This window comes from Nuphar pumila, chromosome 16 (assembly GCF_984573655.1).
Source record: "Nuphar pumila chromosome 16, dmNupPumi1.hap1.1, whole genome shotgun sequence".
Classification (NCBI taxonomy): Eukaryota; Viridiplantae; Streptophyta; class Magnoliopsida; order Nymphaeales; family Nymphaeaceae; genus Nuphar; species Nuphar pumila.
In genome coordinates, this window is record NC_143264.1 from 14920767 (window position 1) to 14946942 (window position 26176).

A 26176-nucleotide genomic window follows, 5' to 3' on the forward strand; every position below is an offset into this window, starting at 1 on the left:
AACACCTAAATTTGTTGTAAATATGAGCAGCAGTGTTTTTTTTTAATCTGTTTTTTTGTATTATTTTGCTAGAACCAAACTATTTTCAGATTATCCCAAATCCAATTCAGATTGATCCCAGTAGATATGAGATCCGCAGAGGGCAAAATCTAACCATCAACATGAGTTCACCCAAAACCACTAGGTCATCCTCCAACCTCTCATGATTTACGGGTTAATGGGTTGAACCATATCCAAACCAAGGGTCCAATGTAGGTCACACATGGATAGTTGTGTCTCAATGTGAAAACATGTAGGGTTTCAAATACATGATCGAAAAGGTTCTACATTCAAGACGATGGATGAGAAAAAAATGTCATAAAAATAAGTTTGTAAAACCACAGATCTTATATACGGGTTTAATGCGGTCTTTTGACAATAGCAAAAGTCATTGGGAAGTTCCATAAACTGGATATGGATGAGATCCGGATGGATCTGAGTCTTGGTCATGGCATGCAAACTCATCCAGCCAATATTAGTCAATGGAGTGAATGCATCAACACTGTGTTCCATTTTGCTAATTGAGTATGCACTTCTTAACGCAATTGGATATCATTGCAAAAAGTTCTTAGGTTCCCTTGGACCTAGATCTGAACCAGATCCAATTGGACTAGATTGGGCTAATTTAGGCCAGACCTATACAACCTACTCTGATCCTTCATCTTCGCATCACGTGCACTTTGCCGATGTAATGTCCAAATGCTTCGCAATCACCTTGTGGCCATAAAAACTAAGTTGCCTTTGTCAACTGTCACAGGGATACTCCAACTTGTCTCCGTGTCGTGTCCTTTTGTATACCATTCTTAATGAGAAATTACTCGAATGGTGTGTCTGGTGTCCTTTCTGCCGTGTCTCCCCACAATAAATAACTTGTGCAGTAGTAGGACCTAAGAGAGGACTAGTGTCTGCCCTCTATAGACCATAAAAATAACTCTTCTGTTTCTTCATATATCATAAGAGAATGACACAATAAATAACAATGAATCAGCAGGCAAGCTAGCAAATTGAAACATTACTTATCAAATCGCCAAGAGGTAAACACGCTTCAAATCAATGATTAATAAGGGGCATGTTGGGAAGCCTTTGATGGGAGGTGTTTAGAAGTTTCCCCACTGCTCTCATGTTCCCCACTGCTCACAAGAGGATGTTTTTGGCAACTCCATCATCAACGCCACACAATTTGCCAAAACCATGTTTTTCGCAACACATGGAAATAGCATTTGGATCCCAATGCAAGGCTTCCAAACAGAACCTAAGAGTAATCAACAGTGCCATCTAAAGTGGTGAAAAGTACTAGCCGATGAGAGAAGCATCTCAGTGTTTTTTTTAAATGAACGTGAATCTTGGTCTTTTGATCCAAAACATAACTTATAACAGCTGAGGCCCTTGCAGCTGCGCTCAGATGGAGACGTTGAACATCTCCATTCCAGACCATATACAGACCACCAGTTTGCTGCCTGTGCCGCATACACCAGGTTGGGATTCCCCTTTAGAATAGATAACTAGGCCTTCCGATCGTTATCCATGAGCAGCTATTCGATCTTTAGATCTACGGGGATAAGTCACTCAAACTCCACAGAGAGGCAATTTATAGTATTAAAAGTAGGACAATCCTATGCGAAAAGTTGCAATGCCTAGCTTGCATGTGCATGCACGTGTGAATCCAAACAAGGTTATGGGAAAAGAAAATCTCTCTCAAGGCCATGAGAAAAGAAAATCTGTGTGTGTGTGTGTGTGTGTGTGTGGCACACGGGCATGCAAGCACAGGGAGCTTTTGTAGCAGTTACAGACTACATGATAAGATACAAGCCAATTAGAGTCAGTAGTTCAACATGCAGTGGAAATTCAATTTTCATAGTGCTAAGGAATTAAATTACATGAGAAATATTTAGCATTTTGTGCCATTGCTCTAGGAGGAAAACCCCCAACATACAACATACAATACAGGATACTCCCCATGTGCTGACGACATCTTGCTGCATGTGAATGGATTGCACCAAAGGAGAAACCAAAGCCTGTGCCTTTACAATGGCAATGAGATGATGAAGCTGTAAACTGTCTACTGAGTAGGCATCTCCCCAAATTGAACAGTCAGAGCTGCTGCCTCTGATCCAAAAATGTAGCCTGTCATGGCAATGTCAGAGAACTCATTTATGTGGGTGGAAAGAATCGGTTGAGGTTGAATGGAAGCGTATAAAATTCCTCATTTCTGTTGTCCCCTCTGAATGTCCTGAATTTCACCCACCAGGGCATACCCCTGTCCTTTTTCGACTTCTCTACTTCCAAAGTGTTGTCAAGGAACACGGCAACAATCAATCCCACGGTTGGAGGTGACCAGAATATTGTGTTCAAAAAGGCATTAAACTACAGCCACCACATTATATCAGAAGTTTTCAAATAATAGCAATCTTAAATTTCCATAGATAACATGCCAAGAGCAGTAAGGAATGTAAACTAACCCAGCCTGCATTGGTATGAACAGGACCATGGCCAGAAGAGAGCCAAAACTCATTAAAATACTGTGGAATAGACAGCCCAAGGAAGAGAGAAAGCCCAGTTATGAAAAGGTTTCTCATGGAATTCATGTTGGTGAACTGCAGAAAAGAGAGCCCCACTGATGCTGAAGAAAGAAGAAAAGCAATCCGATGAGAAACCAACTTGAAAAAACAGCTGTAACACGAAAAGCCCAAATTACAGACCTACAAGACCAAAGAACACACAGTATAGTGCAGCAAATATGGGGAAGGGTATGGATGCAAACAGTGCTCCAAATTTTCCTGCAGAAAGAGAAGGATAGTGGAATCAGTTACAGGCCAGAGATGACAAATAGATCATCAGAGTGAAGGCCAAACCCACCTAAAATTGAGAAGAATATCATGAAGCCAGCTGAAATCTGAACTACTCTGCGGCTACCAACTCTGGTTAGCCCTACAAGCCCTACATTCTCACTGAAATTTAGAAACAAAGAGCTTTTCATCATCCAAAACACAAAAAATATGCAAAAAACCAATCTTTCTTTCATAACCAGCTCATATTAAGCTCTTACACAGAAACGGTAGAACCAGTCCCTGTACCAAAAAGACCGTCAAGAAGTATACCAATACCCTGATAAGTCAAATAGAAAACAATGAAGAATGAAGCCATGGTGAGGTAAAAACGGCAATAAAAGAGGATCAAAGTCCTAAAAAACAAATTTCAGTTTTCACACAGCTCAGAGGATAAATTCCATGAAAACCTCAAGTTTTAAAAATGAACATGTAAAAGACAAAAAATAGTTTTTACACAAAGCTCAGAGAACGCATAAGTTCTTAGAACTTATAAAAAATGTAAAATAACAACAAACAAGAAATCATATTTAAATTGCAGAAATAAATAAATCACTAAAACATAGTGTGAGAATAACACTGCTAATATTGCAATATTATCTAGTTCTTATGATGTTTAAACTAAACTATTGTTTTCTTTAATATATCATCAAGTGTACGGGATTGCCGATATACTACCACTCTCCAGATATGAAGATACGCTAAAGGCCGGTTCTGTCGACACCACCTTCAAAGACAACACTCTACCCATATCTAGCTTCACCAAAAGGCAGTAGCATACTTTTTCATGTGAATAACTTTGGTAACAATAAGTTGATTTTAGATCTGGTTTGACCAAACAAAACCCATCTTTATGAACTGCATAACTCCAATCAACTCAATCTCAGATGCGAAGTGGGAGGCAAGGGAGAGGGGAACCCTCCAAAATTCTCATCTTTATTATAGATATGGGTAGATGTGGCACAAGTTGGCAAGAGAGTATAATGCCTATTCTAAAATATAGTAGTTGAATTTTTTGTATTTGATAACCATTGATTTTTTAGTGATTTATTTAATAGTAAAAATTAAATAATTTCAGATTCTAATATAGATACCATTCTAGAGGTTTCACTTTCAAAAAACGCAAAAAAAAAATCAATTGATTTTACTCCCTGCATGGCATAAAAACAGGCAGTACATAATTTAGGTTTGTGTTGGGTGTCTCTCTAGTCCCTTAAAAAATGATGCATCTTGTACACTTCAAATCTCTTTAGGTATCTCTCATTTTCATATAGCTTACCAGTTAAGAAGCGGGTCAACATGATCATGCTTGTAAACAATTTTGGATTAATCCAAGAAATGTGGAAAATACACATGCAATCACACGTGCAAGTGTCTATGGATACCATGCCGGCACCCCAGTAGAAAATCCTAGCTTCACCACTGATCAGATGGCACTGAAAAAAATGCTAGTGTATCATGGATGTGATAGACTTGGACATATCAAGCATTTCTTGAGAGAGAGAGGTAAATCAAGATTTAAATTCACTTGCAGCTTAAATTATAAGAAACTAAGATAAAAGAGAATGTAATTAAGTACAGAAGCAACTTTGATCAGCTCACCTGCCAACCAATACCTCGACTAAGAACATAGGCAGGAGGTGGGGTGGCAATAGCAAGCCGAGATGCTGCCTTATAAGCACCAGTTGACTGCAATATCAAGAAGAACTGTAAGAACAAGTGCCAAGAAGGTCATGCATACACCATAAGAGCACCTCTATCATTGACACAAGAACTGCAGCCATCATAGCGAATGCATGCCCTGCATTAAATGTTGGTGCCCCCCATTGTAAAGGATAGGGGAATTTGAACCTGCAAAAGAAATTGATGAAAATTGATAAAACCTCCATTTTCTTAAATACTCCTCAATAAAGAAATATGTACCAACCAAGGTGCAGAAGACAGGAGATGGGCTCTGTCCGTGCGACAGTGAATTTGAGTTTTTTCTGGACTGTGACGATAGGCTCCTCCAGCAGTCAGGATATGGGAATATAGCCAAATGATGGGGATACAGATAAGAAGGGGAAAGCGTTCAAATATAGGCACATCTCTTACCGGCCTAATATGTTTCAAGTACTGCATTCAGGATGAAGCAAACCTCAAAGAAAGTAGGAAAAAAGTAAATATATTTTGGCGACAAGGGCAGTTGACATAACAAGTCACAAACCTGAGAAACCCCTATGGTTACCAAAAGCATTGGCAAGCCGATTTCAACACACTTGCCCACCTGTGTTAGAAAGTGGACCAAGAATAAGTGCTCTAAAAATAAATGGCAAAAGTACAGATAAACTAAAACAATTGGGATTAAAGGCAATAGAAACAACTAAAGTACCACTGGAAAACCTTGCTCAAATAACCCTAGACCAACCAATGCTATGATAGGTGCCACACCGAGGGGGCTGAAAAACCTACAAAAAGAATTCACAATGAATGAGATGTGACCTTTATTGCAAGAGCCACGTAGTGTCAAAAAGTTTATCTTTTACAACATACCGTGAAAAAATCCCCCAAATCTGGCTGTAACCCAGAATTATCTGCAAGCCTGAAGCAATGATTGTTGCCCCTTGAACTGCTCGCATGGTCCTTATAAATCTCTAAGAGAGAAACATAGTGGATGAGTTCACTAGCTTTATCAATTAAACATGCAGGCTTGCAGCATCTTCAAATGTTAAAGAATAGGTCAAATAAAAGACACATTTGATAGAAAATCATAATAACATGATAAATGGATTTGGAAAAGAAGTTTATTGGTCTTACTTCATGAGGATCAGGTATTTGCTGCAGTGAGGAGTCATTTATTATTGAAAGAATTGGTATAACAAAGGCATGTGAACCACCTACTACAGCTGGCAAGCGTGTTCCGAACAATGCTTGCAGGAGTGTGTTTAGACCAGCCACAAATAACAGAGTTTGTATGACACGGACTTTGTCATCCTGTGTAACAATTATGAAGCCATGATGCAAAAGTGCCCATGATTAAATAAATGAATGGAGATCTAACCTATATTGTGCATGTTTTTGTCTCATAAACCAACATACATCAGTTCCACCCATCATTGGCACAAGCATTGAAGGAATCATTACACTAGAGCCCAGCATCAAGATGTAGTTCTGAAATGCCAAGATTACAGTCTCAGCTGCAGACCAGGCATAAAATTGTTACCATCAGCACAGGCGAAAGAACAGAAACAATAAAATGAAAAATGAAATAGAAGGAACAGAATAAATGAACAAAGAAAAACCTTGTTATTTCATTTTTGCATGAGCCAAGCTGCAAATTTTAATGTATCCGTATGCATTTCTAAAACTGATTTGGCATTCAGGAGAACGTTCGGCATCTTCACAACTTTTCAATTTGTCATTGCAGGAATGGCTCAAGGAATCAGAGTTCAGCCATAACCAGATCAAGACCCAGGTAAGAAAACAACGCAGATACTGATGGTAGAGCAGTGTGTACCTTGGGTGAAAACCTCAGTCATCTGATTGAGCTAAACAACTAGCCTTTTAGTTGCTTCTTTAGTAGAGTAGGCATATTTTTAATTTCCAAGCATGTTGTTTCTGGCCATGAGAGTATTTTGCTAGAAGAGTGCTAATACTAGCTGGTAAATTGGTTCAATACATAACCTCCTACTAATGCAGTCTAAGCATTAGGCTATCGAATAAAGCTTTGCACATCAAATGGTGGTCGCAATTTGCAAGAGATGTTAAGAAGTGTTGGACTAACATAAATGAAATACAGACGGACAGTAAAATATAGTTGTGGAATCTGTCCAGAAAGCAGAACAATATCTCTGATATTCAGACAGGATGGATCAAAGCCTCCTCTAGTGAAATTATGCTATCAAAATCACGGGTCTGAGGTTTTGGTTGAGGTTTGTGTTGAGCTCTTAGATTGATTTTGATGATTACAAAACTCTCCAAGAGCTACAACAACAACAACAACAACTACGCCTTCATCCCAAAACAATTGGGGTCGGCGATATGAACCAACAAAGAAAATCATTCTGGGTCTTCCGCATGAATCCTTCTCCTGCATTCATTTCTATCCAATGCCATGTCCTCGGTGAGGTTCAAAGCATTCATATCCTTTCCTATCACCTCCATCCATGTCTTCCTAGGCCTACCCCGACCTCTTTTAACTAATATATTTTCCCATTTCTCCATCCTTCTAACTGGAGCATCATTAGGCCTTCGTCGAATATGTCCAAACCACCGTAAACGATTCTCTCTCATCTTATTTTCAATGGGTGCAACGCCTACCTTCTTACGTATCTCCTCGTTCTGAATCTTATCTTTTATTGTATTTCCACACATCCATCTCAGCATACGCATCTCAGCTACACTCATTTTTTGAATATGATGTCTCTTGGCAGCCCAACATTCCGTACCATATAGTAAAGCGGGCCTAATAGTCGTCTTATAAAACTTTCCCTTCAACCGCAATGGCATTCTACGATCGCACAACACTCCAATTGCACTCTTCCATTTCATCCACCCAACCTTTATCCTATGATTTACATCTCCATCAATTTCTCCATACTTTTGAATGATAGATCCCAAATATTTGAAAGAATCATCCACCGGTATTTCTTTCTCACCAAGCTTCACTACACTCACATCTCTATTTCGTTACTTACTAAATCGACATTCCATGTATTCTGTCTTACTCTTACTCAACTTAAAACCTCTTGCTTCCAATGTCTGTCTCCATAATTCTAACTTAGCATTAACCCCAGCTCTAGACTCATCAATCAAAACAATATCATCAGCAAACAACATACACCACGGCACATTTTCTTGAATTGATCTCGTAAGCTCATCCATCACTATAGCAAATAGGAAAGGGCTTAAAGCAGATCCTTGATGTAACCCAACCGTTATAGGAAAATTGGTTGTCACCCCTCCACAAGTGCGGACATTGGTTACTACTCCTTCATACATATCTTTAATTATACTAATGTACTTGAGAGAAACACCTTTCTTCATCATTGTCCACCAGAGAACGTCCCTAGGTACTCTATCGTAAGCCTTCTCCAAATCAATAAAAACCATATGCAAATCTTTGTTCCTCTCTCTATTTCTCTCAATAAGTTGTCTAAGAAGATGTATAGCCTCCAAGAGCTAATATTTGAAAATTCAGTGTGCAGGGATTTGTTCTTATTTGTATTGTTTATACAGTTCAAAATGCAATTAACAACGCCCCAAAATGTGTCAAAAGGTTACTTATAATCAATGGAGAAATTTGAAAAAGTTTGCAGTAAATTTGGCAAGATACATGTTCCTAATGCTGGAGAGTCAACACTTGAAAAATCTATGTTCGTATGAGTCAACCCAAAAAAGGACACGAGCATACTTCTTTTTGAACACTAAGAGTCAACCCCCAACTCTCTTGAGTCGAGTCTTGAGTAGTAGAGTCAACCGTTGAAGAGCATCCTAGTCGACCCTTAAAGAACTGAGTGAAAACATGGCTCCTGTGCAAGCATGAGTCTCGAGAAAGAAGACTCGACTCTCGAAGAACAGAACGTAAACATTATAAATGTGCAACCAAGAGTCGACTCCTATAAAGCAAGAGTTGACTCCTTTAAAGCAAGAGTCAACTCTCAAATAAGAGTTGACCCTTATAAAGGAAGAGTTGACTCTCAAGGAAGAATAGTTTACCCCAGAGAGTGAAGAGTTGACTCCAGACTATAACGGGCGAGAACTAACGAACTTCTAGTCGTTGCAAAAAGGTGTTTTATGTCTCCAACGGCTATTTCTCGTCCTCAACCATAAATTGATAATGGTGAACTGCATTAAGGTTGTTGAAATCACGTCAATCACAAGTACATCAAAGATTCAAGCTTTCAAAGGTTTCAACACTCTCCAACAACAAACGACTTCGATACTCTCTACTTGTGTTGAAAATATTAGATAATTTAGTTTAATGCAAAATATTAGATAAGAGTTGGCTCTTATTGTTATAATGCATTTAATGTTATAAAATTTCATGAAAAACGCTTTGGCAATGTTTATGTTATTAAATTAGAAAAATTGCACGGCAAAAATGTATGTCTTGCATCCAACGGCAAGGATGATTGTTGGCCTTGGCATAGAAAGTTAGGTCATGCTAGCACTAGTGTTATATCCAAATTAATCAAGCATGATTTAGTAAATAGTTTGCCGAAATTGCATTTTGTATTAGATAAAGTTTGTTATGCATGTGTCAAAGGAAAACATACAAAATCTTCATTCAAATCCAAAAATGTTGTTTTCACCTCAAGACCATTAGAGTTTCTCTATATAAATCTTTTTGGTCTAACTAGAACAAATAGTCTTGGTGGAAAAGGGTTTGGCTTCGTAATTGTTGATGATTTTTAACGTTTTACATAGGTTATTCGTTTTGCTAACAAAAATGATGCATTACATGAATTTATCAAGTTTTGCAAACGCGCTCAATTAGAAAAAGGTTATTTGATTACTTGCATTAGAAGTGATCATGATGGTGAATTTAAAAACCTAGAGTTTACAAAAAAAAATTATGACAATGGATTGTTAAAATGTATACTCAAAGACATTATTGTAAGTATAAATATATATACTTATATACATAGAGATACGTATACATATGTTATATATATACGTATCTCTATATATAAGTATATATATTTATACATTTTTCCCTTTTTACCCGAAAAGGGTATTTTAGTCCTTTTACATTTTGCGCATATTCCATTTGGAATATGCTGTAATTTTTCCTCTATTTTTAAATTTCTTTTATTTTTTATTTTTCCTTTTTGTATTTACAAAAAAGGTGCATTGGGGGTCTCCCCAATAGAGTCGTTGGGGAGCCCCCAACGGTCACAATTGTGACCGTTGGGAGCTCCCCAACGACTCCTTTGGGGAGCCCCCTTGCACCTCTCCTTTCTTGTATAAATAGGGGTGTTCCCCCTTGTTGTAAGATAAGCTTGAGAGTCTCAAGCATTTGCTTTTATTTATGAAATACATGCATTATTGCATGTTTATTATTTATACACTTTTTGCGTATTTTGTTCAAGTGTTGTGAGAGTGCTTTCGTGCACTTCTTTTATAAAGTATTTGTGTTTGTATGAGTATTGTCTCTTCGTAGACAATTTTACATGGTATCAGAGCTCGGTTGGTGATTGAAGATCGTGGGATCCTCTTTTGTTCAAGTGCCTCGAAAATCGTGCCTTCGGATCTTTAGATATTGAAGTGGTGGATCTTGCTTCTCAAATATTTTAGAAGGATCTTGTGCAAAGTAGAAGTTGAAACATTGTATTGGTACGTTTTTTTTCTCCTTCTCTTTACGCCTTAATGGGTGAGAAAGAGTCTCACTTTGCCCTTGGCTTCAAGTTGAATGGGTCCAACTATCATATTTGGGCCGGGAATATGGAGGCCCACATAAAAGGAAAAGGATTGTGGGGTTATGTGCAAGGAACGATTTCGGAACCGGAACCCAAGATAACCGTAATGGGCGGAAGTGAAATCAAGATTCTTGAGGGAGAGGAAAGAATCAAAGCTCTTGAGGAATACTCCAAGAAACACGACGAATGGGAAATGAAGAACTTCAAGATTCTTTCTTGGTTCTTCGCATCCGTCGAAACAAAGATTAATGCCAACATTATCAAATTCAAAAGAGCATCGGAAGCTTGGCATTATCTCGAGAAAATGTATACATCAAGAGATCTATCCCATAAGTATTACCTTCAAAAGAAGGCCCTCTCCCTTACTCAAGGTGAAATGTCTATTAGGGAATATTTTGCCGATCTTTCCTCTATTTGGGATGAGCTCTTTATGCTCGAACCAAAATGGAGTGGAGAGGCAATTGAACTTCGCCACAAGCAACTTGAAGAAGATCGTTTCTTCAATTTTTTGAATGGGTTGAGACCGGAATTTGAGCAAATAAGGTCATCACTTCTATCCTCATTTTCTCCTCCCTCTCTTGAAGATGTTCTCACCAAATTAAGTGGTGAGGAGACTCGCATGAGTTTATGTAAACAAGGATCAAGTGTTCTTATGGTTCCTTGTAATCATGAAGAAAACAATGAGGTTAATGCCGTATCAAGACCCGAAAATAATGTAAAGACCTATCGTCCTCCTCATTTTAAATTCCAAAATCAAGGAGGAGATGGTGGACAAAGAGGAAAGAGGGACTATAGCAAGACTATATGTCATTTTTGTAAAGAACCGGGGCATATCAAGCCCGTATGTCCCAAATGGAAAAAGCTTCTCGCTATGGCCACCACCGGTGCACCACAAAAGGAAGAGGCATCATCAAGTGGGTCACTCTCGTTGAACCAAATAATGGAAGCCCTTCAACCTCTTCTCAAGGGAGCTACATTCGGTGCCGTCGTGTCTACTTCTTCCATTCTAGGTAAAGTCTCTTGGCTTTTGGACTCAGGTGCATCTTTTCATATGTCCCCAAACATGTTTTCACTTTCCGATTATTCAAAAAATGTTTTTTCATCCTTTGTTTCCACTGCGGATGGAACCTCTCTTGAAATTAAAGGAATAGGAAGATTTTTTTATTCCTAAAATTAGATTTATACCTAAACTTAACTTAAATCTTCTCTCTGTTTCTCAACTCTCGGACCATGGTTGTGATATTAAATTTTCATGTGATAAATGTTTAATACACGATCGCCTGTCCGGGAAATTAATTGAGGAAGGCTTTAGAAAATGCGATTTATACTATATGGAATCTCTTCAAGTTCCAAAATCTTTTTGTAATGTTGCCCAAAACAAAGATATAAATGTGTGGCACAAAAGACTTGGTCATCCTAATATCACCAAGTTATCTTATTTACATTTTGCAAAGGATCTATGTAAAAATTATTTTTCTTGTAATGACTGTATTCTCGGAAAAATGCAAAGTTTACCTTTTGAGCAAAGAACTATGTTCTCATCAAAACCCTTTGAAATTGTTCATTCCGATGTTTGGGGACCCGCACCTATAGTCTCAAAAGGAGGCTTTTCTTATTATGTTATTTTTGTGGATGATTTCTCTAGATATTCATGGATCTTTTTTCTTAAATTCAAACATGAAGTCTTTTCGTGCTTTAGAACCTTCCATTCAATGATCAAGAATCAATTTAATAGTAACATAAAGATTTTTAGAAGCGATTCTGGAGGAGAATATCTCTCCAACTAATTTAAAACATATCTTGAAGATCAAGGAATCATTCACCAAAGATCTTGTCCTAAAACCCCTCAACAGAATGGGTTGGCCGAAATAAAACATAGGCATATCATTGAGACCACTAGAACCCTTCTTATTTCCCAAAACATCCCTAAAAATTTTTGGGCTGAAGCAGCTTTTGCTTCTGTTTATCTGATAAATCGCTTGCCTTCTAGAATATTAGGGAAAATATCCCCTTTTGAGATTTTATATAAACTCAAACCGGATTATAATAGGTTACGAGTCTTCGGGTGTAAGTGTTTCATACTTACGGATAAGAATGACAAACTCTCTCCCAAGGCTATTCCCTGCGTTTTCTTGGATATTCTGAAACTCAAAAGGGATTTCGATGCTATGATGTTCGAGAAGATAAGTTATATGTCTCTAGAAATGTAACTTTTTTGGAAAATGAAAGTGGATTTGAAAAAATTGTTTCTCAACAAGAAAATTTTGATTATTCCTTCCTTTTTGACTTATTGTCTAGTAATGATGATACATCTAGTGATGATGATGTATCATCAAACCATGATGAGAACATTGAGAGTAATGTCGAAGAGCATAACCAACAAGAAGGCAAGATTGCAAGTGATTCTATAACATACTCTCGTAGAAACCAAGACACCTTTAGAAGTGCTATTGATCAATATAATGAACTTGTTCCTGTTCTCGATCACCGAAGATCGGAGAGGAATAGGAGACCTCCCACTCGTTTTGTCTCCTTTGATTCCTTCTCACCCCGATATAGGGCTTGTCTTAGTGCCATTCACTCTTATTTTGAACCAAGAAATTTTGAAGAAGCAAAAAAATGTATAGAATGGCAAGAAGCTATGCAAAATGAACTTAATGCTCTTAAAAGGGCTGAAACATGGGATTTCCAAACTCTACCCATAGGAAAGAAAACTATAGGCTGTCGATGGGTTTTTAAAGTTAAAACTAAGAGCGACGGATCCCTTGAAAGGTATAAGGCTCGCTTAGTTGCAAAAGGGTATGGGCAAGAGTATGAAATTGATTATGAAGAAACTTTTGCTCCTGTAGCCCGAATGGTTACAGTTAGATGTCTTATCACTATTGCATCTATTAAAAATTGTAATATCTTTCAAATGGATGTGAAAAATGCTTTTTTAAATGGTGATCTTAATGAAGAAGTGTATATGGATGCTCCACCAGGCATGGAGATCCCTAAAGATAAAGTCTTTCATCTTCGAAAGGCCCTTTATGGTTTGAAACAGGCCCCCAAAGCCTGGTATGACAGATTTACCAATGTACAACAACAACTACGCCTTCATCCCAAAACAATTGGGGTCAGCGATATGAACCAACAAAGAAATTCATTTTGGGTCTTCCACATGAATCCTTTTCCTCCAATCATTTCTATCCAATGCCATGTCCTCGGTGAGGTTCAAAGCATTCATATCCTTTCCTATCATCTCCATCCAAGTCTTCCTAGGCCTACCCCGACCTCTTTTAACTAATATATTTTCCCATTTCTCCAACCTTCTAACTGGAGCATCATTAGGCCTTCGCCGAATATGTCCAAACCACCGTAAACGATTCTCTCGCATCTTATTTTCAATGGGTGCAACACCTACCTTCTTACGTATCTCCTCGTTCTGAATCTTATCTTTTATTGTATTTCCACACATCCATCTAAGGATCCGCATCTCAGCTACACTCATTATTTGAATATGATGTCTCTTGGCAGCCCAACATTCCGTACCATATAGTAAAGCGGGTCTAATAGTCGTCCTATAAAACTTTCCCTTCAACCGCAATGGCATTCTACGATCGCACAACACTCCAGTTGCACTTTTCCATTTCATCCACCCAACCTTTATCCTATGATTTACATCTCCATCAATTTCTCCATACTTTTGAATGATGGATCCCAAATATTTGAAATAATCATTCACCGGTATTTCTTGCTCACCAAGCTTCACTACACTCCCATCACTACTTCGTTGCTTACTAAACCGACATTCCATATATTCAGTCTTACTTTTACTCAACTTAAAACCTCTAGCTTCCAATGTCTGTCTCCATAATTCTAACTTAGCATTAACCCCAGCTCTAGACTCATCAATCAAAACAATATCATCAGCAAACAACATACACCACGGTACATTTTCTTGAATTGATCTCGTAAGCTCATCCATCACTATCGCAAATAGGAAAGGGCTTAAAGCAGATCTTTGATGTAACCCAACAGTTATCGAAAAATTGGTTGTCACCCCTCCACAAGTGCGGACATTGGTTACTACTCCTTCATACATATCTTTAATTATACTAATGTACTTGAGAGAAACACCTTTCTTCATCATTGTCCACCAGAGAACGTCCCTAGGTACTCTATCGTATGCCTTCTCTAGATCAATAAAAACCATATGCAAATCTTTGTTCCTCTCTCTATATCTTTCAATAAGTTGTCTAAGAAGATGTATAGCTTCCATAGTTGATCTTCCAAGCATAAAACCAAATTGATTCTCCGATATCATGACAACCTTCCTCAACCTAGACTCAATCACCCTCTCCCAAAGTTTCATAGTATGACTCATGAGTTTTATACCACGATAGTTTGTGCAATCTTGTATATCACCCTTATTCTTATATAAAGGCACCAAAGTACTCTTCCTCCACTCATTAGGCATCTTATTTGTTCGCCAAATCAAGTGTAATGTTGGAAAATGGTTTCTCCTCCTGTTATACTGACACTGCTCTATTTACTAGAAAATCTAAGGCAGGGATTGTAATATTATTACTATATGTTGATGACATGTTAATTACAGGTGATGATGTTCAAGGAGTCAAGGGTATTAAGTCCGTCTTGACTTCAAAATTTGAGATGTCAGATTTGAGATTTCTGACATATTTTCTTGGAATTGAGGTTGCCTATTCGCAACGTGGTTATTTTTTATCTCACTCTAAGCTTGCTTGTGAGATTATTGACCGATCAGGAATTTCTGATGACAAAGTATGTGAAACCCCTGAAGTTGTGGGAGCAAAAATGAAGATTGACGACAGTGCTCCTCTAATCGATCCTACTCCTTACAGACAGTTGGTAGGTTCTTTAATGTATCTCAGCATTACTCGACCCGATTTGTCACATGCTATACACATCGCCAGCCAGTTTCAGCATGCTCCTACAACCGTTCATATGAGTGTTGTGCTTCGCATCATCAGATATTTGAAGGAAACGGTAAATAAGGGAGTATTCCTATCCTCTTCTTCTGAATTAAAATTGTTTGCTTATACTGATTCAGATTGGGGAGGTGACCCTAGTAATCGTCACTCCACCACTGGTTTTTGTATTTTCCTAGGAGAATCTTTGATCTCATGGCGATGTAAAAAGCAACAGAAGGTCTCCTTATCATCCACTGAAGCCGAATACAGAGCCATGGCATCTACCACCATGGAAATAGTATGGATTCGACGTATTTTGGAAGATATGGGAGTAGTTGTCAAAGAACCAACAAAGCTTTGCTGTGACAATAAAAGTGCAATCTATATTGCCAAGAACCACACATTTCACGAGCGAACAAAGCATATAGAGATGGACTGTCATTATGTCAGGGAAGAATACTTGAAGAAGGTCATTGATCTACCATACGTGACGTCTGAGTATCAACTTGCGGACTTCTTCACAAAAGCTCTTTGTTCGCCTAGATTTCATTTCCTTCTTGACAAACTTGCGGTTATCACACCGTAAGTTTGAGGGGGGGTGTTAAAATGTATACTCAAAGACATTATTGTAAGTATAAATATATATACTTATATACATAGAGATAAGTATACATATGTTATATATATATGTATCTCTATATATAAGTATATATATTTATACATTTTTCCCTTTTTACCCGAAAAGGGTATTTTAGTCCTTTTACATTTTGCGCATATTCCATTTGGAATATGCTATAATTTTTCCTCTATTTTTAAATTTCTTTTATTTTTTATTTTTCCTTTTTGTATTTACAAAAAGGTGCATTGGGGGTCTCCCCAATAGAGTCGTTGGGGAGCCCCCAACGGTCACAATTGTGACCGTTGGGAGCTCCCCAACGACTCCTTTGGGGAGCCCCCTTGCACCTCTCCTTTCTTGTATAAATAGGGGTGTTCCCCCTTGTTGTAAGATAAGCTTGAGAGTCTCAAGCATTTGCTTTTATTTATGAAATACATGCATTATTGCATGTTTATTATTTATACGCTTTTTGCGTATTTTGTTCAAAGTGTTGTGAGAGTGCTTTCGTGCACTTCTTTTATAAAGTATTTGTGTTTGTATGAGTATTGTCTCTTCGTAGACAATTTTACATGGATTTACCCACAATTTCTCCGCACCTAGAACTCCTCAACAAAATGGAGTTGTTGAAAGGAGAAATAGGACTTTGGATGAAATGTCTGTAAAAGTATCTCCAAACAAGATACTAAGATCAAGACCTTAATATTCTTGATAATAAACCCGGCACACATGCACAATAAGAATACTTTAGAACACTTGTGCACAAAAGCACAACTCACAAAAACTCAAAATGCACAAAGGCATAAAAAATATTGGAATCACTTTATTGAGCACTTGGGCTTTGACTCAAAGCCATGAGAAATACAAGAGGGGGAAGCCTCTATTTATAAGGAAGCAAAGGAGCAACATAGGGGGCTCCCAAGAGAGTTGTTGAGAGCCCCCAACGGTCACATATGTGACCGTTGGAGGCTCCCCAACGACTCTTTGGGGAGCCTCCCTATGTGGCACAAAAAACAAAAGAGCAAAAAAGAAAAAAGAAAAAAAAGGAATAAGTAAAAAAAAGAAAAGGAAAAAGAAAAAGCAAAGTTACAAGCATATTCCAAAATGGAATATGCGTAAAACAGGAATTTATAGAAATACCCTTTTGGGTGGATAAGAATATATATATATATATGAGATTACAAATATCGATACATAATTTAACACCCCCCCTCAAACTTAGGGCAAGATGACCGAGAGTTTGCCAAAGAGAAAGTTGAATCTTGGGGCACATAAGGCTTTGGTGAAAAAATCTGCCAACTGATATTCTGAAGTAACATAAGGTAGATCAATGACTCCTTTTAAGTAGGCTTCACGAACATAGTGACAGTCCATTTCAATGTGCTTAGTCCGTTCATGGAAAGTATGATTTTTGGCAATGTATATTGCACTCTTGTTATCACAGCATAGCTTAGTGGGCCCTTCAATAGTGATCCCCATGTCTTCAAGCAACTGATGAATCCATACAATTTCAATGATAGTATTTGTCATGGCACGATATTCAACTTCAGTCGAAGATAGAGAAACTTTTTGTTGCTTCTTACATCTCCATGAGATTAAAGAATCACCTAAGAATACACAAAAACTAGTGGTGGAGTGACGGTTATTTGGGTCACCTCCCCAATCAGAGTCAGTATCAACGATCCTACAAGTTGTCTTTAGGGAGTAGGATCGGAGAGAAGAACACCATCATCAATCTTCATTTTAGCTCCTACTATAGCAGAAGTTTCACAAACTTTATCATCTGTAATACCTGACCTGTCAATAATCTCAGATGCAAGCTTAGTTTGAGACAAAAAATACCCTCTATGAGAGTATGCTACCTCAATACCCAAAAAATAAGTTAAAAATCCCAAGTCAGACATTTCAAACTTATCCTTTAAAATTGATTTGATGTTTTTAATCCCTTTAGAATCGCTTCCGGTTATAAGCATGTCATTCACATATAGAAGTAAAATAATAATCTTTGCATTAGATTTTCTAACAAACAAAGCAGTATCAGTAAAACGGGATGAAAAACCATTTTCTAACATTACGGAGTTAAACCTATCATACCAAGCCTTGGGGGCTTGTTTCAAACCATAAAGTGTTTTTCGAAGGCGAAACATTTTTCCTTTAGAAGACTTCATTCCAGAAGGAGCATCCATATACACTTCTTTGTTTACATCTCCGTTTAAAAAAGCATTCTAAACATCCATTTGATAGATGTTCCACTTGTTGATTGAGGCAACAGTTATAAGACATCGGACGGTGACCATTCGAGCTACCGGGGCAAAGGTCTCTTCATAATCAATCTCATATTCTTGACTATATCCTTTTGCAACTAAACGGGCCTGTTATCTCTCGAGGGACCCATCACTCTTAGTCTTAACCTTAAACACCCATCTACACCCTATTGTTTTCTTATCTTTAGGAAGGTCTTGAAATTCTCATGTCTTTGCTCTCTTTAGAGCTTCAAGTTCATTATCCATAGCGACTATCCATTCCGGACATTTTCGTACTTCCTCGAAGTTTCTAGGTTTTATGTAAGAGTGAATGGCGCTTAGACAAGCTCTATATTTAGGTGAAAAAGACTCATATGAGATGAACCTAGAAGAGGGGTTTCTTTGTCTTTCGGTCCTACGAAGGTTTTCCTCACTTTGAGGAGTAGTCCCACTAGCATCATCATATCTTTCGAGGGCACTTCTGAAAGTATTCCTATCTCTGTGAGTGTAGGTTATGGGATCTCTATGCGGTTCCTCATTGACATGTTGATGAAACGTTGGGGGCACAGAATTGGTTTCATTATTACTTAAGTCATTTTGATTCGACTCATCATCACTAGTATCATCATCTTCAGTCAACAGATCAAACAAAAAAGAATAGTCTATATTCTCGTCATTAGATTCAAATTTTTCGAAACCACTGATATTTTCAAAAAAGCTTACATTTCTGGAAACATATAGTTTATCATTTTTAATATCATAACAACGAAAATCTTTTTGAGTTTCGGAATAACCAAGAAAGGCACAAGGAATGGCCTTGGGGGAGAGTTTGTCATTTTTATCAGTAAGGACAAAACATTTACATCCAAAAACCCTTAACCTGCTATAATCAGGTTCTTTTTGGTATAATTTTTCAAATGGGAAAACCTTGTTCAAGTTTTTTGATGGGAGTCTATTTATGAGATAGACTGATGTAAGGGTTGCCTCAGCCCAGAGTCTTTTCGGAATATTTTGTGAAATGAGCAAAGTTCGTGTTGTTTCAATAATATGCCTATGTTTTCGTTCAGCCAACCCATTTTGTTGTGGGGTTTTAGGACAAGATTTTTTATGGAGAATACCATGATTTTCAAGATAACTTTTGAATTCATTGGAAAGATATTCGCCACCCGAATCGGTTCTAAGAATTTTTAAACTTCCATTGAATTGATTTAAAATCATCATATGAAATGTTTTAAAAATCGAGAAAACTTCGTGTTTATGTTTAAGAAAATATATCCAACTAAATCTAGTGTAATCGTCCACAAAGATAACATAGTATGAGAAACCTCCTTTAGATATCACCGGAGCCGGACCCCATACATCGGAGTGAATAATTTCAAAAGATTTTGTTGTAAACATGGATCTTTGAGAAAAAGGAAGACTTTTCATTTTCCCAAGAATAAATTCATTACATACAAAATTTTCATTACAAAGATGCTTAATAAAAGGCAAATAAGAGATTTTAACAATGTTGGGATGACCCAATCTTTTATGTCATACATGAATATCTTTGTTTTGAGCAACATTACAAAATTGGTTCTTTGGAATTTTGAGAAAATCAACATAGTACAGGTCTCCTCTCTTAGAGCTTTCCTCAATCAACTTCCCGAACTGGTGATCATGTATCCAACATTTATTAGAAGAGAATTTTATATCGCAACCATAGTCCAAAAGTTGAGAAACCGAGAGTAAATTTAAGTTTAGTTTTGATATAAGAAGAATTTTTGGAATAAAGAAGTCTTGCTTTTCAAAACTGTCCATTCATTTAATTTCAAGAGGTGTTCCATCCGCCGTTGAAACAAAAGATGGAAGAGAATTTTTAGAAAAATCAGAAAGAAAACAAGAACTTGGAGTCATGTGAAATGATGCACCGGAATCTAAGAGCCAAGATGTCTTACCGAGAGAAGAGGAGGATGACATAACGGCTCCGGAAATGCCTCCTTTGAGAAGAGGTTGAAGAGCATCCACAATTTGTTGAAGGGAAAGAGGCTCATTTGATGAAGAAGGTCGTTCCTCTAGTTGGGATGCCATAGCTGCGGCAAGAATTTTCTTCCATTTGGGGCAAATGGGTTTGATATGCTCGGGTTCTTTACAAAAATGGCAAGTTAATTTGCTATAGTCTCTTTTGCCATATCGATCATTTCCTCCTTGTCCTTGATTTTTGAAATGAGGAGGTTTGTAGGCCTTCATATTATTCCCGGGTCTTGACACAGCATTAACCGCTTCATAATCATTTTGAAAAGGTGCAGCAAGGATGCTAGGATTATTTTTACTAATCCCCATATGGGTTTCCTCACCACTTAGCTTAGTGATAACATCTTCAATAGAGGGAGATGTGAAGGCGGATAGAAGAGAGGACCGAATTTGCTCAAATTCGGGTCTAAGACCATTTAGAAAATTGAAGAATCGATCTTCCTCTAGTTGTTTGTGTCTTAACTTGATTGTTTCTCCGCTCCATTTTGGTTCGAGCATAGCAAGCTCGTCCCAAATAGATGATAGTTCGGTAAAATATTATTAAATAGACAAATTGTTTTGTTGAAGGGTCAATGCCTTCTTTTGGAGGTAATATTTGTGAGATAAGTCCCTTGAAGTATACATTTTTTCAAGGTACAACCAAGCTTCAGAGGCCTTTTTGAACTTAATGATGTTGGCGTTGATCTTGGTTTCTACGGATGAAAAAATCCAAGACAAGATTTTGAAGTTCTTCATCTCCCACTCATCATGCCTTTTTTAATAATCTTCTAGGGTTTTTTGTCTATCTTCACCTTCAAGAATCTTAATATCCCCTTTTCTATGATTGTAAGTTTGGGTTCAGGTTCCGATATTGAACCTTGAACGTACCCCCAAAGACATTTCCCTTTGATATGGGCTTCCATATTGTCGGCCCAAACATGATAGTTCGAACCACTAAGTTTAAAACCAAGGGAGAAGTGGGAGTCTTTTTCACCCATTAGAGAGGGAAGAAGATAGAAAATAACACGTACCTCAAATGATTTTCAAATCTTTCTTGACAAAACATACTTCTAAAATATTGCCCGAAGGAGATGATCCACTTCAAAACTTCAATAACTTGAAGGCATGTTTTTCGAGGCACTTCAAAAATAAAGAGATGCACGATCCTTCTTCAACGAGGCTCTGATACCATGTAAAAGTATCTCCAAACAAGATACTAAGATCAAGACCATAATATTCTTGATAATAAACCCGGCACACATGCACAATAAGAACACTTTAAAACACTTGTGCACAAAAGCACAACTCACAAAAACTCAAAAATGCACAAAGGCATAAAAAATATTGGAATCACTTTATTGAGCACTTGGGCTTTGACTCAAAGCCATGAGAAATACAAGAGGGGGAAGCCCCTATTTATAAGGAAGCAAAGGAGCAACATAGGGGGCTCCCAAGAGAGTCGTTGGGAGCCCCCAACGGTCACATATGTGACCGTTGGAGGCTCCCCAACGACTCTTTGGGGAGCCTCCCTATGTGGCACAAAAAACAAAAGAGCAAAAAAGAAAAAAAAAAAAAGGAATAAGTAAAAAAAAAAAGAAAAAGAAAAAGCAAAGTTACAAGCATATTCCAAAATGGAATATGCGTAAAACAGGAATTTACAGAAATACCCTTTTGGGTGAATAAGAATATATATATATATATATATATATACATAGTATATATGTACATGTATCTATATATATGAGATTACAAATATCGATACATAATTTAACAATGTCTAGGGCCATGCTTTGAGAAAACAACCTTCCTCATTATTTTTTGGTCGAAACCGTAAATACATCTTGCTACATCATAAATAGGGTTGTGATAAAGCCTATTCTTAAAAAGACTCCTTATGAGCTTACAAAGGAAAGAAACTCAAGATCTCTTATTTTAAACCTTTTGGTTGCAAATGCTTTGTTTTAAATAATGGTAAAGATAATTTAGATAAATTTGATGCCAAAAGTGATGAATGCATATTTTTTTGTTAATCTTTATCTTCTAAAGACTATAGAGTGTTCAATAGAAGAACTCTTGTTGTTGAACCATCCATTCATGTTATATTTGATGAATTTAACCTCTCTCCAAATAAGAATATTGTTGATGATGAGATAGGCATTCTTAGAAACAAAGAAGGTGAGAGCATGAACCAAGAAAAGAGTGAGCAAGAAGAGATGAATCTTCATTTGGAAGACTTGCAATAAAAAAGAATCCAACACAATGAGCATGTTGTTATGTCCCCACCTTCACTCTACAAAAATTAATGAACGTAGCAAGATCTAGGACTCTGGCAACCTCACCCTCGTCTGGTCTTTGTTGTTCTTTGTGTAGGCTTGGTCTCTCCCTTACCAGTGCACAATAAAGGCAGCTTTTTTAATGTGTAGGGCTTAAATTGCCCCCAAACAAGTAGTTATTCATCACTAGTCGGCCTCTCACCGTCTTAGCTTCACCTATTTGTAATTACTCTTCATTAATTTCAATGCAATTTTATTTCTCCTTAGGAGAAAAAAAACATCATCTTCATGAATTATGAGCCCTTGTGTTAAAATTGAAACCAATGATATATTAGAGATTATTAAATATATTAACATGGTAAATAAATCATGATAAACATATTTGTATGGTTCAAAAACATTTGGTAGGCATGTTTCTCTAGCAGGGGCGGAGCCACGTTAGCGAAAGGGTGGGCATGTGCCCACCCTATCCCTTTAAAATCCCTTAAAAGGGATATGGGTTAGGGCCCGTTGATAGCATGGGAAGTTCCCATCCTCACTGAGTTAGGGTGGGCACTAGTGCCCAACCCAAAGGGGGTCGACCCCCTTTAGTTACGCATTTCCCCAATCCTGCTCTGCCTCTCTCTCTTCGACTGTCCACCCCTGCTAGGGTTTTGTATGTGTGTGTTTCCTTTTTCTTTTTTTAATTAGCATTAAGCATGAATAACGAATGCTTGAGTTTTTATAAGAATATTAGAGCTTTTATTTGTTCTTTTTCAATTAGCATAAATCTATGATTTCTTTTAGGGTTTTGGGTATGGATTTGGTTTTTTTCAAATTACATGATTATATAATGAAGGTTTTAGTTTTTTTATCTTGTATTTTCTTTTTAATTATAATTAAGCATGATTCCATCAATAAATGCTTGATTTTGGTTATCAAACCCCTAAATCTTTGATTTTTGTTAGGATTTATATCTTCTATTTTGGTTTTTCAAACGACATAAATATTTAATTAGGGTTTTGTTTTTTTTTCAATTAGCATATCTATAATGTGATGTTTGTTAGGATTTAAAGTTTTTATTTGCTTTTTTTAGAATAAAGTAAGTGTTTAGTTTATGGTTTTTCTCTCAAGTACATTAGTATAATTAAAGATATATATGAAGGAGTAGTAACCAATGTCCGCACTTGTGGAGGGGTGACAACCAATTTTCCTATAACGGTTGGGCTACATCAAGGATCTGTTTTAAGCCCTTTCCTATTTGATATAGTGATGGATGAGCTTACGAGATCAATTCAAGAAAATGTGTCGTGGTGTATATTGTTTGCTGATGATATTATTTTGATTGATGAGTCTAGAGTTGGGGTTAATGTTAAGTTAGAATTATGGAGACAGACATTGGAAGCAAGAGGTTTTAAGTTGAGTAAGAGTAAGACAAAATATATGGAATGTCGGTTTAGTAAGCAACGAAGTAGTGATGGGTGTGTAGTGAAGCTTGGTGAGCAAGAAATACCGGTGGATGATTGTTTCAAATATTTGGGATCTATCATTCAAAAGTATGGAGAAATTGATGGAAATGTAAATCATAGGATAAAGGTTGGGTGGATGAAATGGAAAAGTGCAACTGGAATGTTGTGCGATCGTAGAATGCTATTGCGGTTGAAGAAAAAGTTTTATAGGACGACTATTAGGCCCGCTTTACTATATGGTACGAAATGTTGGGTTGCCAAGAGACATTATATTCAAAAAATGAGTGTAGTTGAGATGCGTATGCTTAGATGGATGTGTGGAAATACAATAAAAGATAAGATTCGGAATGATGAGATACATAAGAAGGTAGGCGTTGCACCCATTGAAAATAAGATGAGAGAGAATCGTTTACGGTGGTTTGAACATATTCGGCGAAGGCCTAATGATGCTCCAGTTAGAAAAATGGAGAAATGGGAAAATATATTAGTTAAAAGAGGTCGGGGTAGGCCTAAGAAGACATGGATGGAGATGATAGGAAAGGATATGAATGCTTCGAACCTCACCGAGGACATGGCATTGGATAGAAATGATAGGAGGAGAAGGATTCATGTGGAAAACCCAGAATGATTTTCATTTTTGGTTCATATCGCCGACCCCAATTGTTTTGGGATGAAGGCGTAGTTGTTGTTGTTGTTGTTGTTGTTAGTTTATGGTTTTAAGGTGTGTGTGTGTTTAATTACCATTAGGCATGAATTCATGAATATTATGTGGTTTGATTTTGGTTAGAATATTAAGGTTTTTTATTAATTAATCATAATTGCATAATTTGTAATGTTTGTAGGGATTAAGGTTTTGGTTTTTTTAATAACATAAATGTTTAGTTATGGTGTAAGGGTTTTTCTGTGGGCTTTTTTTCAATTATCATTAGGCATGGATATATGAAGTTTACAAGATGTGATTTTGGTTAGAATATTAGTGTTTTTTTATTACTTAGCATAAATGCATACTTATATTGTTTGTAATGATCAGTTTTGATTTGTTTTTTTTTTCCTAGAATGATAGTATAAACAAAACATTTATAATATAAATGTTTAGTTTATAGTTTTAAGGTTTTTGTGTTTTTTTAATTACCATTCGACATGAATCCATGAATATTGTGTGATTTGATTTTGGTTAGAATATTAGGGTTTTTTTATCTAACATAAATGGCCCATTTATGATGTTTGTAGAAAATATGGTTTTGATTTGGTTTTTTGAAACATATTGTTAGTAACTTTACCTAAAAAATATATTGTAAGTAAAAAAAAAATATTACTTTGTATTTGTGCCCACCTTAGGTTAGAATCCTGGCTCCGCCCCGGGTCCCCAGTGACACGACCAGATACGTGCAGATACATTGATTTGGAGACTGACACATATGGACATTACTTTAATTTCTAAGAAATCATTTTAATGTTATTTTATTAAAATGCATTTTTAATATTAAGTATCAAATAAATAGTTTTTTACTGATTAAAATTTTTAAAAAAATCTGTCTTTGTTTAGTATTTTCCAAAAAAAAAATGAATATGTGAGTCGAACCCGCCTCTCATGTAATCGTAACTGCATATCATTGCGACGTAAGTATCACCATATGGTATCATGGTTGAGAACCACAACAGGTTTCTGTAATAAGCAGCCCTATATTCTCTAGCGTTTTTCAGAGATTGTTATGCCTGAAACCGGTGAACTGAACATCAAAGGGCGTCACATCCTTTGTTGATATCCGGCCCAGCCGGAAACCAGCAGTAGGATACTTCTTTACATGTATGCCCTTAACTCTCAAATATCTGAAACAATTTTATACACAGTTTCACTCTAACAGACCATTCCTTTAGCTTGCACTGTTCCGGTGTTGGTTTGGCCGGAAACCATCAGCGCCGATCACCCATTAATAGCAAGTTCAGGAAGTCCGAGGAATAACGCCGCAAAGAAATGCTGGAAACACCATTAATATATCCAACATGTACCCGTTTAAAACAGAGGGTATCTCCAGAATATCAATGAACGGGGAAAAGAAAAACAGAAAGAAATTAATAGATAGCAGAAAAAATAACAACACTAGAACTCTGAACAATAGACTCCATGCTTTGTCCAGAATATACTAAAAACCATGGTATTATTCAGAAGAAAATTAGTAGATTGCAGGAAAAATAACAACACTAGAACTCTGAAAGAGAGACTCCATGCTTAGTCTAGAACATACTAAAAGCCACGGTATCATTCCAATCGTTTCTGCGCTACCCAACAAGCAAAGCGCTGAAACACAAAAAAAGGGGGAGAGAGAGAGACTCACGCCAAGGGGGGTTGGAGTCTATGCAGTACTCAAGGTCCTGGAGCTGCTCCATCGGAGGGTGGCTTATGTCCGCCAT

General features: G+C 37.1%; 1 protein-coding gene across 1 annotated transcript; it reads right to left on the reverse strand.

The window, feature by feature from the left end:
- Positions 1 to 1876: 1876 nt before the first annotated feature.
- Positions 1877 to 26176, reverse strand: LOC149812998 (nucleobase-ascorbate transporter 1-like). Its single transcript, XM_089990878.1, has 14 exons — positions 26101 to 26176; positions 5943 to 6040; positions 5661 to 5837; positions 5397 to 5497; positions 5236 to 5311; positions 5071 to 5130; positions 4792 to 4979; positions 4619 to 4715; positions 4467 to 4553; positions 3086 to 3144; positions 2896 to 2987; positions 2739 to 2816; positions 2499 to 2659; positions 1877 to 2403 (listed from the first exon to the last, which is right to left on the reverse strand). Exons 1-14 carry the CDS (start codon positions 26174 to 26176, stop codon positions 2191 to 2193), a joined length of 1563 nt encoding a protein of 520 aa, XP_089847004.1. The 3' UTR covers positions 1877 to 2190.